The sequence below is a fragment of the Nyctereutes procyonoides genome, unplaced genomic scaffold, assembly GCF_905146905.1.
Source record: "Nyctereutes procyonoides isolate TBG_1078 unplaced genomic scaffold, NYPRO_anot_genome, whole genome shotgun sequence".
NCBI lineage: Eukaryota > Metazoa > Chordata > Mammalia > Carnivora > Canidae > Nyctereutes > Nyctereutes procyonoides.
In genome coordinates this window covers 13,113,041-13,131,880 of record NW_026575030.1, presented here as the reverse complement: position 1 = coordinate 13,131,880, position 18,840 = coordinate 13,113,041, and the positions used below count along the sequence as shown (strand labels likewise).

The following is an 18,840-nucleotide window of genomic DNA, read 5'->3' as shown; positions in this document are numbered from 1 at the left end:
GGCTGGCACCTTCTGCCCCAAGCTACCATGTGAGAAGCCCTACTGCCCTGATAGATCATGTGGACAGATCTTGAGACTAAACAGAGAAAGAGAAGGGCTTGCTTGAGCTGAGCCTTCTAGATGCACCTTCCAAGGCAGCACACTCATGAACAAATATGTCTTAGATTCTCCAGACTGGCCTGGCTATTAGCCAGATATCACCAAGATACTCTAGTTAATTCTTCAAGGAGCTAAAGGACCAATGAGGCAAGATCTGCCCACATTCCTGTCCCACACAATCATTAAATATTTTTAAATAGATGTTGGATTAAACTACTAAATTATGGGATCGTTTGACATCCAGGAAAAAAAATACTTAAGATTCTGCCTCATATTTGATGTGAAGATTACATATAAAATGAAGGTAAAGCTCCTCACTTATGGCCTTGCACATAGTAAATACTTAACAATGCTTATCTAATATATCTAATATATTATTCTCTAAGATTCCACACTGCTGCCTGTGGAAGGAGATGCCTGTCTGTCCAATGCAGATCTCTATCATGCACTCACCACTTCAGAACTAAGTTTCCTAATTAGCCTTTAAGCTAACATGTTAACTTTGATTTAGCTATGTCATTCCTCCTCATGTGCTAATTTTTTGTATAAGATCTCAAGTTCTGTGAAATGGGATTTATATTTCATATACTTCTTATTAAACACTGTACGGCATAGTAGAATAAATATGATCTCTGGAACCAGGTAAATCTGGCTTGCTTACCACTTCTTCCAATTAATGAATGGGTGATTGGGCATTATAGTTTGAATTTTCCCAAAATCAGACTATAAGGCAAGCACTAAAGTTGCAGTACTTTACTTGGGAAGTGAAGTAAAACACTGGCGGGGTAGGGGAGAAGATAAAAGTGGGAAAGAAACTAGTGATGTGTCCATTATCATACCAACCAGAGCCCAACTATAACTCAATCCTCCTGGGAAAACACTAGAAGAAAACGAGGAACACACATCAGATTTATCCTGACTGGTGGAAAGGAGCTGGGGTATTTATACACTGATGGTGGGTTTTTCCCAGCAGGCATTAAAACACTGACATGTCTGGCCTGCCAAGTAAACAGGCAAAGCATGCTCTAGTAGCCAAAGAAAGCCCTCTGTAAAATGACTTTAGGTGCTGGAAAGTGGAAATGAGCTGGCATTAAAATGGAAAAGGCAAGTTACTGAACTTTCATTTCCCCATCTCTCAAATTAGGATAAAAATAACTAATCAAAAAATCATTATTCTTTTAGAGTATTATTCCTACTATTCTCAGAGTCCTGTTCTTATGGAATTCACAGATATCATCGAGTAAAGTTGGGGAAATAGCTGAAATCAGTAGATGATATTTGATAGGAACTCATTCTATTAAAAATAACAATCCATTACCCTCTTTAAAATATCTATTCCAGTCATCCTACAAATAGCAGAGATAACAGTAGAGATGCTACTTAGTTTAAAACATTCAAATACTGGGACGCCTGGGTGGCTCAGCGGTTGAGCATCAGCCTTCGGCTCAGGGCATAATCCTGGAGTCCTGGGATCGAGTCTCACATTGGGCTCTCCGCGAAGAGTCTGCTTCTCCCTCTGCCTATGTCTCTGCCTCTCTCTCTGTGTCCCTCATGAATATATAAAATCTTTAAAAAACATTCAAATACTTTAATAAAAGCAAAATGAATATACCAAGCAAATGGAAAAAAAAAACTTGTGTGACATAATGATAATGGGAAAACATGTGCTGCCATTTTTATCCTATCAATTATTGGCATTAGCAGTAACAGATAAAAGTGTTTGCATTTTAATTTGATCAGTAAATACCACCCATCATATAGGGGCACTTGAGTATATGACTGCAAAAACACCTCACACTATGATAACAAAAATAATACCACAGGTTAGAAAAGAGCTCTCTAGCTAAAGAAGACAAAATGGTGTATTTAAGAATTTTATCTCCTTCCTGATTAAAACCATTTATGGTTTTCTATCAAATTACAGGACATCAAACAAATAGTCCTGACTTTTGAGGATCTGGACCTGACTCTTCGTATAAACACACTTGAGAAAAAAACTTCAAGTAGACTCACAGCTGAGTGCAGACCCTGATGGAGGGCTTGATCTCAAGACCCTGAGATCATGACCTGAACTGAACCAAAGAGTCAGAGGCTCAACTGACTGAGCCACCTAGGTATCCTGAGAATAAAAATATTATAAAAGAAAGAGTTAGGAAGCATGGAGTTTCTCATCTGCCAAGTTTTCTTTCAGACATGAATTTCGCAAGAAATCCTTCTATTATTTCCATTTCCATATTCTCCTTTTGTAACTGTGCCTCCATTTAATATTGAAATATCAGGTAGTCACTGTGTATTAAGTACTGTATATAGTGCATACATATTCTTACACACACACACACACAATTATTTAGATATCAAAACAATTCTGATAGGTAAGGAATGATTAGTCTTGCTTTACAAACAGGAAAACTGAGGCCTAGGTAAAATGAGGAAATCACCAACGTCTCAAGAAACCAGTGTTTGAGCCAGGCTTGAGCCAAGTTTCAGGATTGGTTTGCCTGATATCAGAGCTTATGCTCTCTCCTTATACTTTCCTTCCTTTACTACCTGTCTGCACTGCATGCACTCAGGTACTCAGATGAGTCCCAGCTGATGATTAATAAGTAGCTCACTCCTGAATGAGAGATACAGACCTAGCAACACTATTTGGGGAGGTGGGACCACTAAGTTAAAAAAAAAAAGATAGGGGGCATGTGGGTGGCTCAGTTTCTTGAGTGTCTGACTCTTGAGTTCAGCTAAGGTCATGATCTCAGAATCATGGAATTGAGCCCTGTCCTGAGCATGGAGCCTACTTGGAGCTCCCCCTACTTTCTCTCTCTCTAAAAATAATAATAATAATAATAATAATAATAATAATAATAATAAGTAAATAAGTAAGTAAAAATCAATCAATCAATCAATCAATCCTCAATGTCTATGGAAGCACTGGATAGAAATAGTTCTTATGATCACTTAAAGTATCTGTACATGAGTCACCCAAGGAAAAGAGATGGAAATTTCAATTCAGAGCTTTTCAATGTTACCAACATGTTGATAAGCAAATTGCAATTTCTAACTACTTAGATATGACTCATAGAATTCTAGAGGCTCCAGGGGCAGAGTCCAAGGAAAGATATGCATTCTTTGACATTTGAGGCGTAGGAAGATAAGATGTGGTAGTATGTTTGCCTTCTCCAGAATGTACACAGGTAGAGTCTTCAAAGGAGACCTTTTTTTTTTTTTTTAGGAGTCCTCTTTAAAGACATATTTATATTGACAGAGAGGGGGTGACTGGAGGCATGGGCAAATAGGCAACAACATAGGATTTCCTAAATTGCACTGTTTGTCAAAACTTTGGGTATGATGGCTTTCCAAAGACAGCAATTCCACTCCTAGAAATCTAAGAAAACTGAAAACAGTCATTCAAATAAATACATATACATGAATGTTCACAACAGCAATATTTGCAGAAGCCAAAAGGTAAAAATGTACCCAATATCCATCAGTAACTAAATGGACAACAAAATCTGGTATATCCATACAATAGAATACTATTTAATCATAATAAGGAATAAAGTACTGATGCATGCTACCATGTTGCTGAACCTCAAAAATTGTGCTAAGTGAAAAAACAAAAAACAAGACACCAAAAGTCATAAACTGTATGATTCTATTATACAACATATCCTGAATAGGTAAATCAATAGATTCAGAAAGCAGATTTGTGCTTGCCTAGAGCAAGGAGGAAGGGACAATGGGGAATGATGGCGAACTGGTTCAGGGTCCCCTTTATGGTGATGTTTGGGAACTGTGTATAAGTAATGCTTGGTCAACACTGTTAATGTGGTAAATATTATTGAATTGTACACTTTACATTGATAATTTTATGTTGTGAGAATTTTACTTTGATAAAAAAACAATACAAATAAAGAGAAGTTGCTACAATAGTCTATTGATCCATTACCTTGGCCTGACTCTTGATTGGCCTGACTCTGGATTACCTTGGCCAATCCAGCTGTTGCCACGAAGGTATTTTGTAGCTGTGAATGAAATCCATAATCAGTTGACTGGTTATCTTAGATAATCTATGTGGGTCTGATTCAATCCGTTGCAAGGATGTAAGAGCAAAGTGGCTTTTTCAGCTTTGCTGAAGAAGAAATCCCACTGTGCACAACCAATGCCTGAGAGTTCCAGCCCACACTTCCCAAGGGCTCACTGTAGGACTTCAGAGCTCCTGCCCAGGCTCCATGATCACATAAATCCACTCTTTGCAATAAGTCTCAGTATAGTATCTTCACTGGCTGCACTCTGACTGATACGAGTGTGTTCTAAATTTGGAATATTTGGCATCCTAAAGCCTTTTGTTCTGTCATAGCCAGCTCTGCAGTGATCCCCTCACAAAGACAGAAATCCTAGAGGAGGAGAAAATAGCTCCAAACAGTGCTCTTTAGAACCTCAACTGCCCACACTTCTTAGAGAAATGAATAAGTAAGTGTTATTGCAGGATTATGACAGGTCAGGGAAATGCCCACCAATCAGGCCACAGATGCTCAGTGGAAAACAAAGGAAATACAAGGTCTTTTCCCCAGCAGATAATGAGCCCCACCAGTGTTCTTTGCCATCATGACTTTCAGGACCACCCTCTGTTCAAAAGGAGACTGGAAAAATCTTTCCTGAGAAATAATGTTATCCCAAGAAGAATGACCTGATATGCAATTTGATTTTCTCTAATTAAAGGCCCAGCCATACCTTTCAGTGTAGCTCCCAATCAACACATGCTCACCAACTCATTATTAATTATAGGCAAAAAGACTGGGATCACTAGAACTCTAAGGAAACCCTTTAATCAAAGTGAGGGAGATCAAATGACATAACAGAAAATAACTTGGGACAAAGTATGCAGAAATAAGCAGAACACAGGGACACCCCTACATTCACACATAAACCAGGAGACCAATATACTCAGAGGGATAAGGAAAGATAACTCTATTTTGAAACCTAATATTAATCTGCAAGAGCTAAGCTTCCCATGTATAAAAAAATCCACTCAGACCTCAAGAGAATCACTCTACCAATAACCAAGGCCCCCAACTTCCATAACATGCCAAAGTAACCCCCACTGGCCCCAAGATAATGTGACCCCTTGCTGGAATGGAAGATGCAGATGAGTTTTCCTGTTCAGAGATGGAGAGCAACTCATGCTATGTGCATTTGACACTCATCGGTTTACAAAGTACCTCTAATGGAAAGACCCCACTGCTCGGCATAGCTAGAAATGATATGTTCAAAAACAAGGGCCTGACCCCCTCACCCCCACCCAGAATCAGTAGGGGGACAGTATCCTGGCTACCGATGCTCTACTTCTGATTCCTTTCCCTGGGCCTTTAATACCCTAACAATCCAATTTCTGAGAGTTAGAGATTAATTGTTGTGTGATTACTGCTTGCATGCACTTTCATGTCTCCACTGAGCCCACTGGATTTGCAAGGGCAGAAGCAACCTCACACCTTTCTCCAGTCATCTCTGCACACAAAGTTGCCAAGATCTGCACCGCAGCAGGGGCCTGGGAAGTGCTAGTCAATATGCTGATTGGTTCTTTCTCACTCCTTTTGTAACCTCACCTGGGTCAGCCTGCTGGGTTAGTGACTGCTGGGCTTTGCTGTGACTATGAATAACAGGAGACCTGATTGTTCAGCTGGCATCCAAAGCTCTGAGCCTAGTTCCTCCAAACTATTCAAAACCTCTCAACTAAGCATGGTGCAGAGAGACTAATTGCTCAGTGTTGTCCAGGATTGTTTCAGTTCTAGCACTGATAATTCCTTGTCCTTGGAAATCCCCCAGTCTCCCACAGATTGGAATGGTTGTTCACCCTAGCATGGATTATAAAATCAGGAATACTGACGCAGGAGTTTTCCTCCTGCCCTGAGAACAGACTTTCTATCTGTAATACACTAGCCAAGAGAAGTGTATTGTAAAATGCATATGGAGAACAGACACAGCACAAAGGCATGTACTGTGACATGGGAGTGGTAGAAATACAGATAACAAAAAGTTCTCACATTGAAAGACCACAGTCTTCCCCCAGGAAAACAGATACACACACATATAAGAAATACAAGCCAGGGGAATGGTGAGCTACTCAGGATGGGGAGAGATGTCCCAATAGAAGCGGACTAATACAGAAATCACCACACTGTGAAGGGTCCAAACTAGACTTCCCAATACAATCTGTTCTGTGGCTCTTTGCCCTGTCCTTGATAAGAGGGATTTCACAAATACAGAAGCAGTTGAGCAGGTCTGGAGTGCTGGTTAAAGGAAGCCTGTAACGTATCAGCTTTATAATCCACTGTAAGGCCTGCCTTAGGTTAGTAAACATGAGCTCAGGCCTGCCCATAACTGACAGATTTCCCTCTGCAAATGACTGACCAAAGCTGCAACTTCATTCCTATTCTCTTACATCCCTTTTATTCCACCTTATACCTTTCTAACCAACTACCCAGGGAATTACCCAAATGTCCCAGTTTCTACTTCATAAACTTCCCTGGCACATGCTCCCAAGTCTAATTGTGATCCTTTGGTCCAGGCTCTTGTCCTTTCCTACTCAAAGGACAGTATTAGCATAACTTGCACACCCCCTCTCTCTTCTCCATCCTACGTGTTACCCTTAAAAGAGAGTTACACCAGTAGCTCTGACAATGGGAGTTCCCCTAAGTGGCTTCTGCCATTTATATAATGAAGTCTGAACATCTCAGCAGAACATAGGTCTTCTGAACCTTCTTATTCACCTTATTGCTCCCTACTCCTCATCATGAAGGAGAACATCTGAAGATGGCCTATTTATTGTTGCTAGCACCCTCTCTTATTTGGTTTACACCAGTCCTTCCAAGAATGCTCTCCATCTATTGAGACCACCTCTGTGCTTCAACACTAGTGTCAGGGCGATCTCTTCCTTGACACTACTCTGAATCATCCTGGCTGGAAATGGTCTCTCCCTCAAGAATCCTAGAAACATGTATCAAAATAACACATATTTTAATCATTAAATAATGATTAAATGCAGATATCCTATCTGCATAATTTGTGTTTTATCATTTGGGTAACAATGATCCCTAAGCTATACCTTGTTAAAGTAGTCTGTTTGATTTAAAATCTTGCCTTATACATATTGGGTGCTCAAAAGCTGTTCATTGAATTAATTACCCACAAAGAATACTCGAGAGTAATCTTCCCAATTCCAAACATTTATATAATGTTGACCTTTTAAGAATGGAATGGCCTATGCAAAGCTTATTATCTATAGAAGTATTTTGGAAAAAGCAAGGAAATAGATGGGAAGCTAAATCACATAGCCAAGTCTTGGTAGATTAGAAAAGGCAATGATTCATCTTAAGGGATCAACTTAAGCCAGAAATTTTCTAGGTAGAAAGATTTATGTATTTATCCTTCCCTCTGGAAAGCAGGCAATGTGACTCTTTCTTAAGCCAAAGGTAGAGAGCATTAGTATATTAGCTACAGATGTCAAGTCCTGCCACTGATCACTTGGGAATAATCCTTGTGGAAGTGAAATGGAAAGAAAATGCAGGGATTCAGATCAAATCCCTCCTAGAATACCATGCATAAGTGGAAATGAACTTCATGCCGTATTAACCTGTTTTAATACTTAATTATTGTTAATAGCATCTTCTGAAAATAAAGCCCCAGTAGACTGAGTAACCAGTGGCCACATGACATTCTTTGTACCTTGATTTTTCTCTCCATTTCATGGGGAAACATCTAGAATTCTAATGTGTGTTTGTTCTACTGTCCCAGCTTCTAAGCAGGTCGGTGCTTCCATGCCCACTAAGCTGGGGAGGGGTAACCGAAGGGCTGCTGGAGAGTTCATTACTCAGCTAGGATCCCATTCACTTCATTACCCTGTCAACACTGACATTTATAACATTGTCCCAGGTCCCTCAGGCCAACGGTAAACAAATCAATAGCAGTGCCATTGGCAAGGAAAAGGGATACCAGCTGAAGAAAATCAATAGGTAGGATGGCTGTATGATCTTATTAACAATAGCTGCTGTTTTGAAATACCACTGTGTGCCAGACACTTTACATGCATTACCTCTTATCTTCATCACCAGTCAATATAGCAAGTATTACCATTACTTTACAGATGAGGAAACTGGGCCCAAAGTGGTGAAGTTAGTGGTGACACAGCTAGTAAGTGACCGTTGTTGGATTTAAGCCCCGATACTGTCTGATTCCAAACCCATTAATTGTCCACCCCACTGCCAAGCACCATTATAAGGAAAAACACAGTGTATACAAAGCCTGGAGATCCTCATCTAAGATCAAACTACAGCATTGAGCTATATGGCATTGAGCCCATTAATCTGTAGTAGAATGATCTTTCATTTCTTAGAACACTAATATTTATAATTATCCACTGTTCTTCCTTAACTAAATGTTATGGAGCATTCAGTATGTACTTCCTGATATAGCAAGGAGGTAAAGCCATAAATAAGATGCAGGTCTAGTCTTTGGAACCCTATGATTCCCCTATTCTGTGAGTGGGAGAAGGGTAGACACTGTGACTGACATTTTTAAAAATCACACTGGATCCCATGCTTTTAAGATAGTTGATTCATATCACATGGTTAAAAATCCATCAGAGGCAGCTTTACTCTTTAAAATATACATGTATATAATATCAGGTAGGCTTGTACTGGTTTAACTCTTTTATGATGTATTCATGAGAAACTAAGAATTAACTATTGAGCATCCGTTAGAGTCAAGGTTATATAATACCTTATTCATTGATCCCCCTGAGCAGGAAAGAAGAGTGAAATGCAAGTTTTATTATATAAGGAGTGGATAGCCACCTTTTCCTTCCCTGGAAGACGTCCTTTATATCTGGAAGATATTAGAGTCTAGTGCAATTTTCAAAAGAAAAGGTGTTGGTTCAGATCAAGTGGCTTCTTACATCATCATCATCATCATCATCATCATCATTACTATTATTGCAAACATTTATTGAGCTTTTCTTATAGGTCAGTCATAATGCTAGTCACTTTATCTTCATTATAACTTAATCTTTCAAAGAGTAACAGGAAGTATAATAATGTATGCCTATCTCTAATGGAAAATAGTGAAGCTCAGAAAATTAACTAATTTGCACAGGTCAGCTAGTTAGTGCTGGCATTATGATCAGAACTCAGGGCTGATTCCAAAGCCTGACTTATAATAAATATGCTGCTCTGTTCCCATAATTAAAACCTGGTCCTACATTCTACCTTTAAGCCCACTACAGCTAAAGACACAAGGCTTTAATTCATGAGTCCTCATCAGAAAAAAAGGAAGTGTACATGGTCTGGAATATCTGTCATTCCTTAAAAAACAAATTATGACAGGACTGATCAGGAGTGTGGAACCCAGACTCATAGGGTCTGACTTTATTATTTTTTTTAAGATTTTAGTTATTTATTCATGAGGGACAGGGAGAGAGAGAGGCAGAGACACAGGCAGAGGGAGAGAAACAGGCTCCAGGCAGGGAGCCCAATGTGGGACTGGATCCTGGGATTCCAGGATTGCATCCTAAGCCAAAGGCAGACGGGCTTAATCGCTGAGCCCCCCAGGCATCCCAGGGTCTTACTTTAAATACCAAGTCTACCATTTGTTAAGTCAGTGGTATTGGGCAAGTCACTTAACCTCTGTGACTTAGTTTCCTCACCTATGAAATAGCAATATAACAGCACTGACCTTCCTGAGATGTTGGGAGAAAAATTTTAAAAAATGAGTTAACATAGGAACTTAGGTCTAACACAGAGCAATATATTATTAAATACTAATACCACAAATAATTTCCACTTATTCTTATACTTTTAATATCAATAGGCTATAAATATTATACAAGTATTATTATTATTTGATTAGTGAAGATAACCTAGTACTTACCATAGCCTAAAAGAGATACTTCAAAATTTTGAAAAACTTTAATATTCCCAAACTTACCCTGATGACTTTCCTTTGAAAAATACTTTTAATTACTTTAAGAAGCATCTTTAGAATAGGGACCATTTGTTAAATACATTTTGTATGATAAAAATTGATTGAACTTGTATCAATAACAGTCATGTCATGATGCTTCTGGTAGACCACAGGAAACATCCTTTGCTATCAGAGGCAGGCAAAGATGTACAAAGTTTGACACTTCCTTGGAAGGGCCACCCTCTTTCATTTTTTAGAAAGATTTTATTTATTTATTTGACAGAGAGGGGGAAAGAGAAAGAGAGAGAGAGAGAGAGAGAGGTGGGGAGGGCAGAGGGAGAGGGAGAAGCAGGCTCTCTGCTGAGCCTGATATGGGACTTGATTCCAGGACCCTAGGTTTCATGACCTGAGCTGGAGGCAAATGCTTAACAAATTGAGCCACTCAGGTGCCCTGTCATCCCTCTTTCAAGTAGATTAGAAATAGCTCTTCTCAGCTGAGGATAATCCACATTTGGAAACAACATCTTAGATGCATTGTCTTCATTCATGTATTACCTACTAGTTTAGACAGAGCAAGTAAGTGATTATATTGAATGGTTAACTAAGGGGCATGCTGTTCAAAAGTGTGCTTTCGCTTTAACAAAGAAGATGACTTTTGCAGAGCTGCACAGAGCAAAGAGTAGGTCTAGGCTCCTATTATGAAGTGATTCATTTCAAATACAAAATAAAATTGCATTTTAAATCAGAAGATAACACACATTCCGTCTGCATGAGATGAAACTAAATCATCTATTGAAATTCTCTATGGGGAACAAAGGCAGTTTGTTGTTTTTAAAAGAACAGGAGCAAATCCTTTATAACCCAATTGCAATTCAATGTTGGCTATCTTCAAAATATGAAGGACAAGGTATGTGTATTTAAGAAATTGGCATGGTTACTGCAAGCTGGTATTTCAGAATGCTTGAAAACAAATCATTCACTTCATGAGAAGATCAGATTAGATTAATGAATCTGAAATATCTTATTACTCGAAAAACATATCATTGAAGAAATTTCTGGGCATAGTAGGAGACAATCACACATTATCAGAAGTCAGAAAAGGTTATGGTTTGGCAATCTTTTTATTTACTGAAGAATTAGGAATGAACAGAGACTAAGTAAACATTTTTTAAGAAACCTATGCTTTCAGAATGAATGAATGGATGGATGGATGGATGAATACTTTCTTCAAAGTGAAAACTTCCTCAAAGGAGTCCCTTGGGAAGCTATAAACTTGTCCCAAGGAAGGTAACATGAATTTCTTAAAAGAGCATCTCTCAACTTCTATCTTTTGTGATACATATGGACTGTTGATGCTCACAAGCACAATGCAGTCCCAAAATTATGAGCAACTTCTAGCCTGTCCTCTGTAACTGCATCCAGCTCGCTCTCCTGCTCAAAGAAGCAGAGTATGGGGGTGCCTGGGTCGCTTTGTCAGTTAGGCATCTGACTCTTGATTTCAGCTCAGGTCACGATCTCAGGGATCGTGAGATCCAGCCCTGTATCAGGCTCATGGACCATGCTTGAGACTTTTTTTCTGCCTCTCCTTCTGCCCTTACCCCCTTCTCTCTCTTAATGATAATAAATAATAATAATAATAATAATAATAATAATAATAATTAATAATGGAAGAAGAAGGAGGAGGAGGAGGGGAGGAGAAGAAGAGGAGGAGGAGAAATGCCACTGAGAAAATGCAGTGCCATTATTGGATTATTGTTGTTTTCCCTTCTCACAATCCATCTAACTTTCTAGGAGGAGTACCTCAGTTTCCTTATTCTCAGTACATGGAAATTTTAAGAAATCAAAGGCTTTCTTTCTATCAGAGAGGCTGAAATTCTAGTATTTAAGCTTGGAGTTGCTGATTCCATCTTTGTTACTCTTAAAATTCTGCCTGGGAATGAAGCCCCCAGAAAGGTAGCAGAGTGATAAGTACAGCAAGAGGCAGAGAGATTGACAAACACTAAATCATGGTCACATTTGAGCTTCTGAATCCAGCTGTGCCTGAAGCAAAGCCTACGCTCTGAATGTTCCACTTTCACCAACTGTTATATTCTTTACTATCACCATTGTTTAAGTTGTTATGAGCTTGATATGCCCTAGAAACAGCTTTGATGGTGAATTACACTCATGTCTTCGAGACCCATCCGGTTCAAAACTGCTCATTTAGAACACACTTGTGTGTCTCCTTGGAAGTTACTTTTACAGTTGCCTTTCCGGAGTCTTCAAACAAAACAAAACATTAGTTCTTTATGTTCCCACAATCTTAAGCTGCTTAAACTAACATTTATTGAGTGTGTTTTAAATAATAAATGCTTTTTATAGAGTCTCATGTAATCCTTACACAGCTCTATGAGTTAAATGAATTAAGTAAGTTAAATGATCCTCATTTTACTGAGGAGGAACTACAGACAGATTGGACGACTTCCCCATAGTCACATGACAGCAATTGCAACACAGAACCAAACATATGTCACTTTGTCCCTAAAAAGCTGAGCATCTTTCACTTTTTAATTTTGCTTCTAAGTTTAATATCAACTTTACCAGATTTGAATCATAAGGGATGCCCAACTCTGTACAAAATAAAAAAAATTAGGGTGTATTCAGTCTTCTAAAATGAGTACTTTGAAGTACCCACCTTTCATTTTTATACATAGATCCTGCTGTGCTTTCTAAAAATGGCAGCCATAACTCATCTTCTACAAGATGCTCAAGAAATAGTTTAACATAACAACAATCAGGGCATTCATTCAACAAGGCTCTGATGTTACTGAAGACACCTGTACAGTAGGCTTGAAGTTCAAAACTGAGGGATTTGGAAGAATTCAAGAACCCTGCTTTATAGACACAAAACTCACTTCATTTTAATAGACCAAAAAAGCATCTACTAGTGCCCATGTCTAGCCTTGCAATTTCTAGATTAGCTGGGTTTTATGCAGGTTGAGAAGGTATTCTTTCAATTTCTATATTGCTTCTTAAGACCAACTGAACTTTGAAGTTATGTCAGCAAACAGCCATCAGAGCACAAAAATAATGTCTCTGCTAGGTGTGAGCTATGGCCTTGCAAACTGGCAAGTAGACAGGAACTAGTTCATGCTGGCTGCGTATATAGACAACCCTGTAAGCACGCCCTGAGTGCAAGTCTCATGCTAATATCTATTCAGTAACTGGTAGCTATGGTATAGGGCAGTGCTATGATTTCTTTCCACTTAAACTTTAACATGTTTCCATATTTTATTTTATTTTATTTATTTTATTTTATTTTATTTTTATTTATTTATGATAGAGAGAGAGAGAGAGAGAGAGAGAGAGAGAGGTAGAGACACAAGCAGAGGGAGAAGCAGGCTCCATGCACCTGAAGCCCGACATGGGATTCGATCCTGTGTCTCCAGGATCGCGCCCTGGGCCAAAGGCAGGCGCCAAACCGCTGCACCACCCAGGGATCCCATGTTTCCATATTTTAAAAAGTAGCTACTTTCTGAATCTGTAGTACAGTTAAGAAGGTCTTCTCAGGAAAATCATCATCATCATCATCATCATCATCATCATCACCTTTAATTGTTAGTTTTACCAAAAATAGTTGTTCTTTTTTTTTTAATGTTATAATCAAATTTAATGATATATTCTGGCACAGTAAATTAGGGAAAACCAGGACCAGAAAAAAAATTAAACCAAAACCAAAGCAGGCATTTTCTCTTAGAAGTTTAAAAGGTTTTGAATTCCTAAATTTGTCTAAATGTCCATGCTCTCTTGCCCACCCAGGCCAAGTCAGAGACTTAGAAACACCCGGTAAAGTCACACTATTTGAATCTAAAGAATGCACTTCTATGTTTTCTAAATAATTAGGAAGTTATTTTCTTTTTTAAAGGTTTTATTTATTTATTTGACAGGGAGAAAGCCAGAGAGCAGCAGAGGGAGAGGGAGAAGCAGGCCCCTTCCCCCTCCCTCCTCTGCCTAACCTGCGACTTGATCCAGGACCCTGGAGGCAGGATCTGAGCTAAAGGTAGACACTTAGCTGACTGAGCTACCCAAGCACCCTAAGAATAAAGTTATTTTACAGATGATATTGTCCAAAAGAGTGACTTGCCTAAACACACACTCTCTCTTTTTTCCTTTTAATGTTAATTTCTCTGAAAAACCATTGATACAATAGAACAAAGCTGAAAAATCTCCCTTAAAAGTCAGCATCAAGGCATCTTGGATGGCTCAGTCAGTTAAACATCTGCCTTCAGCTCAGGCCATAATCCCAGAATCCCGGCATTGAGCCCTGCCTGCATCCTGCTCCCTGTTCAGCGGGGAGTCAGCTTCTCCCTCTGCCCATCACCTGGCTTCTCTCTCTCTCTCTCTCAAATAAATAAATGAAAGAAAAAGCCTATCAATGTCCCATGATACCAGAGTGAACACCCACAATCCAGTTTTTAATGACAACGATTATATGTTACTTTCATAGACTAGTCCCTGCATCAAGGGAATTCTCAGGAAAGAAAGTGTTTTTGTTGCTGGTTTTTTTTTTTTTTTTTTTTTTTTTTAGGAAAGAAAGTGTTATATTCATCATGACATATTATATATGTATATAATATATCATGTATCATGGAACATTATGGCTGGTACAGACTACGTACTAAGTCACTGTCCTCTATAAAGGTGAACTGGCCCTTCCTCATACAGAAAGAAAATGAAAAACAAACAGAAAAACAACTTTTTCTCATATCACAGTGAAATGCTTTTAATGATGCTGAAGAAAACTGAGGGAATATATTTATTACACTTGTTTGTCCTGGCCTGGGTATCTACTATAAAAAAAATGTTTGTACATCCTTGATTTAGAGCATAAAGAAGAAGAGTGATTTGACATGCTGAGAATTTCTGAGAATTAACACATGGATACATGTGAATTGTACATATGATCTAGATACATTCACACATAAGAACTAATAAATTACATACGAACAAGAAACACATCAAATAAGAAACTTTAAAAGAAATATACTGAGTAATATTCCATTGTATACATATATTCCTCAGCCATTAGAAAGGACAAATACCCACCATTTGCTTTGACTTGGATGGAACTGGAGGGTATTATGCTGAGTGAAATAAGTCAATCGGAGAAGGACAAACATTATATGGTCTCATTCATTTGGGGAATATAAAAAATAGTGAAATGAAATAAAGGTGAAAGGAGAAAAGATGAGTGGGAAATATCGAAAAGGGAGACAGAACATGAAGACTCCTAACTCTGGGAAACGAACTGGGGGTGGGTGGAGGGGGAGGTGGGCGGGGGGTGGGGGTGACTGGGTGACGGGCACTGAGGTGGGCACTTGACGGGATGAGCACTGGGTGTTATTCTATATGTTGGAAAATTGAACACCAATAAAAAATAAATTTATAAAAAAAGAAAAAATAATAATTAAAAAAATAAAAGAAATACACTGACACAAAATGATAAAACTGCAAAGCACCAAAATAAAAAATAAGACCTTAAAAGTAGCTTGTGGGTGTTGAGGGTGGGAGCAGCCAGAGCACTTTCAAAGTCAGGACAGCCAGCCAACTTTTCAACAGTAAGAGCAAAAGACAGAAGACTACAGTAATTGGGGAGAGTTTAAAAATGGCCCCCCAGCAGTGCAAAAGTCCTGTAGCATTTGTGATTCTCATTAAGCACTGAGTTTAGCCAGTTTCAAACTGAATTGTAACATCAGTGGATGCAGAATTGGGTACAGATGTGGATAACAGGTCCTTATGAGCTAGTGTGAGCTGGCTCCATCACATACCTGAACAATTCTCTCAATATTAGAGGGAAAATACCCTTTATTATTGAATTGTATGTCTAGCAAAATTATCTTCCAATAATAAAGGTGAAATGAAGTCTTTTATCAGATGAAGAGACACTTAAACAATAGAAACTCATAAGGATTTATGTCAGAAAGAAGGAAATCTAACTTTTTAGTAAGTAGAAAGTTGTGATGTATATGAAGGAATGAGGAACAAATGGATTAGTGACTCCGTTGGTAAGTAAAAAATAATAGCTCCCAGGCACCTAAGTGGCTCTGTACTTAAGTGTTGGGCCCTTGTTATCTGCCTAGGTCATGATATTGGGAGTATGAGATGCAGCCCATGTTGGGCTTCATGCTCAGCTTGATGTCTGCCTGGGATTCTCTCCCTCCTTCTCCCTCTGCCCCTCCCTAACCCTGCTTGCACTCTTCCTTTTTAAAAAATAAAATAAAATAATAATAATAATAATAATAATAATAATAGTGTCTACATAAAATAATTATTATTAATAGGAGGGGATGGAAATAAGAAAAAAAAACCCACAAAATTCAATCTAGAGGTTGGTCAATGATGACTGGATCATTCAATTGCCATTTTGGAAGCCAGACCTGATGGCAGCTGGGTTTCTGGACATGCATTATGTTCTAGAAATTAAATAGATTTTTGCATCTGGAAGGCTGTGGTGAGATATGAGTCATTTTTATGCCTTTTGAGCTGTTTCTGGCAAGGGAAATCATGGTAACATGAAATGTCTTCTGCCATCACTTTTCAGAGATCTTTTTCTGCCTCCTGGGGAGGAACACTATGTATTGGGGCCTCAGTGACTTCTGGACTCTAGCTTCTCATCAGTGATGGCCTCAGAGCTAATAGATCCCCATAAATCCCCTCAGAACTACTGAAGAGCATTCCAAAAGACTGCAACAAGAATCTACCAGTATTGGAAGAGGTGCCACAATTTTGCAAGCAACTCATTTCCAGTGTTATATGCATTCTTGCTAAATGCCTAAAAAGTTGAACGAATAGAAAATAAGGAAGCAGAAACAAATCCAACCATACAAGCAACCCAACAATGTAGAGAGGCTTACAGTAGCCAATTTATAACACAAAGATAGCCAGATAGGATAACGTGCAAAACTCAGCCATATGTTCTTCACAAGACCACACACAGGCTTAAAGAAAAAGAAAAATTAAGAATATGCTTACCATAGGGTGCCTGGGTGGCTCAGTCAGTTAAACATCAGATTCTTGATTTAGGCTCAAGTCATGATCTCAGGGTCCTGAGATCAAGCCTTGCATAGAGCTCTGCCCTCAGTGGGGAGTCTGCTTGAGATTCTCTCTCTTTCCCTCTGCCCCTCCCCCTGCTCATGTTCTCTCTTTCTCTCTCAAATAAATAAATAAATAAATAAATAAATAAATAAATGTATTTTTTTAAGTACACTTATTGTGATGAGCACTGAACAATGCATAGAATTGCTGAATGATTATATCGTACACTTGAAAGGGATATAATACTATATGTTCATTGTACTTGAATTTTAAAAAAATAAGAAAGAAAAAAGGGAAGAAAAATTGAAAGGAAATATATGGGAAAATACTAACTAAAGCAAAAAGAAATCAGACTTATTAATAATAGACAAAAGAGACTTAACCCCAAGAAGAAATTAAGTTTTAAAAAGACCACTTCAGTATGAAAAAAATGTTCAGTTTATCAAGATACACAAATTTCAATCCTGTGTGCACCTAATAAAGACGTTTATTGTATACAAGATGAAAATTCACAGAACTTCCAGTAGAAAAAAACAAAATCCACTATTATAGGAGATTTCAATCCTCTTTCAGTTGGTGATGAATTAATAAAGAGATTAAGCATCTGAACTATCCAATAATTGGGTAGCTCAAATCCTTCATTTCTTTGACTAAAAATTTAGAAAATTTCAGCAACAAATTCAAGAAACATTTAAAATTAATTAATTAGAAAGTAAGTAAACATTAATGATTTTACTTAATTTCTTTGTGCCTCATTGAGGCTTCTATACAGTAGATATAAATGCCAGCTCCCAACAATGCCACATGTGTCTCAGCAAGTCCTACACCAGAAACCCTAGTTTTAGATCTTGCATGTTATTAGGAACAAGAACCTCCAGATCTGAATCACTAACCAGCCATTATTTGATTGAGCAACTTGTAGACAATCATTATATGTTTTCACTTCTAGATTTATAATAATTTATAATTTATAATAATATATTATATTATTATATTAATTATTAATTATTATATTAATATATCAACATATTATTATATTATATATAATATATAATATATGATTATTATAATAATTTATAATTATGATTAATCTAATAATTGAGCAACTTGTAGACAATCATATGTTTTCACTTCTAGATTTCAACAAAACTCATAATAATGAAATTATTTCTTCATTTATTTCAATAAAGCCCACTGGAAAAGAACGGACAAGAACAACAAACCTCTGACTTTGCCCAAGGTGAGTGACCGTATGGCCCTGAATTCAACTTCTGAGGAGAAGTTATAACTGAGTCTCAGTTGATGATCTACCTGCAGAAGAACAGAAAACAAAGGTGCATCAGCAGAGATCTGTCAGTAAAGGGCATAAAACCCTCCCATAAAGAAAGAGCTTGGAAACACACACAGAGCAGACCCCTCTTTGAGACTTTCTATCTGGAGAGATGAGAAATGTCTTGCTAATTCTCCCACAATGCACATAAAATACCCCTTTCTTCCCCTTGGTTAAATAAAGGCTTTCATACAAGGCTTCTCCCTGGGAAATTCTGTACAGCTTTTGACAGGTACTTATCTCCCCACTGAGACTTTCTCCCCAAGTTCTTTGCTGCAAACAAGCAAACAAATGAAGCCTTCTTGGGACCACACTGTGCAGGATTGACATTGAATGGAAAACACACATTCATTCCCCATTGCCCCCTTTTCCCATTTGGCCTTCGA

At 38.1% G+C, this 18,840-nt stretch overlaps 1 protein-coding gene across 1 annotated transcript in view; it reads right to left on the bottom strand.

The window, feature by feature from the left end:
• Positions 1-18,840, bottom strand: part of CNTNAP5 (contactin associated protein family member 5) — a 798,328-nt gene that overhangs the window by 26,615 nt on the left and 752,873 nt on the right. Inside the window, exon 21 of the mRNA XM_055316368.1 lies at positions 18,348-18,435. Within this exon, the coding sequence (XP_055172343.1) occupies positions 18,348-18,435 (88 nt within the window). The remainder of the gene's footprint in view (positions 1-18,347; positions 18,436-18,840) is intronic.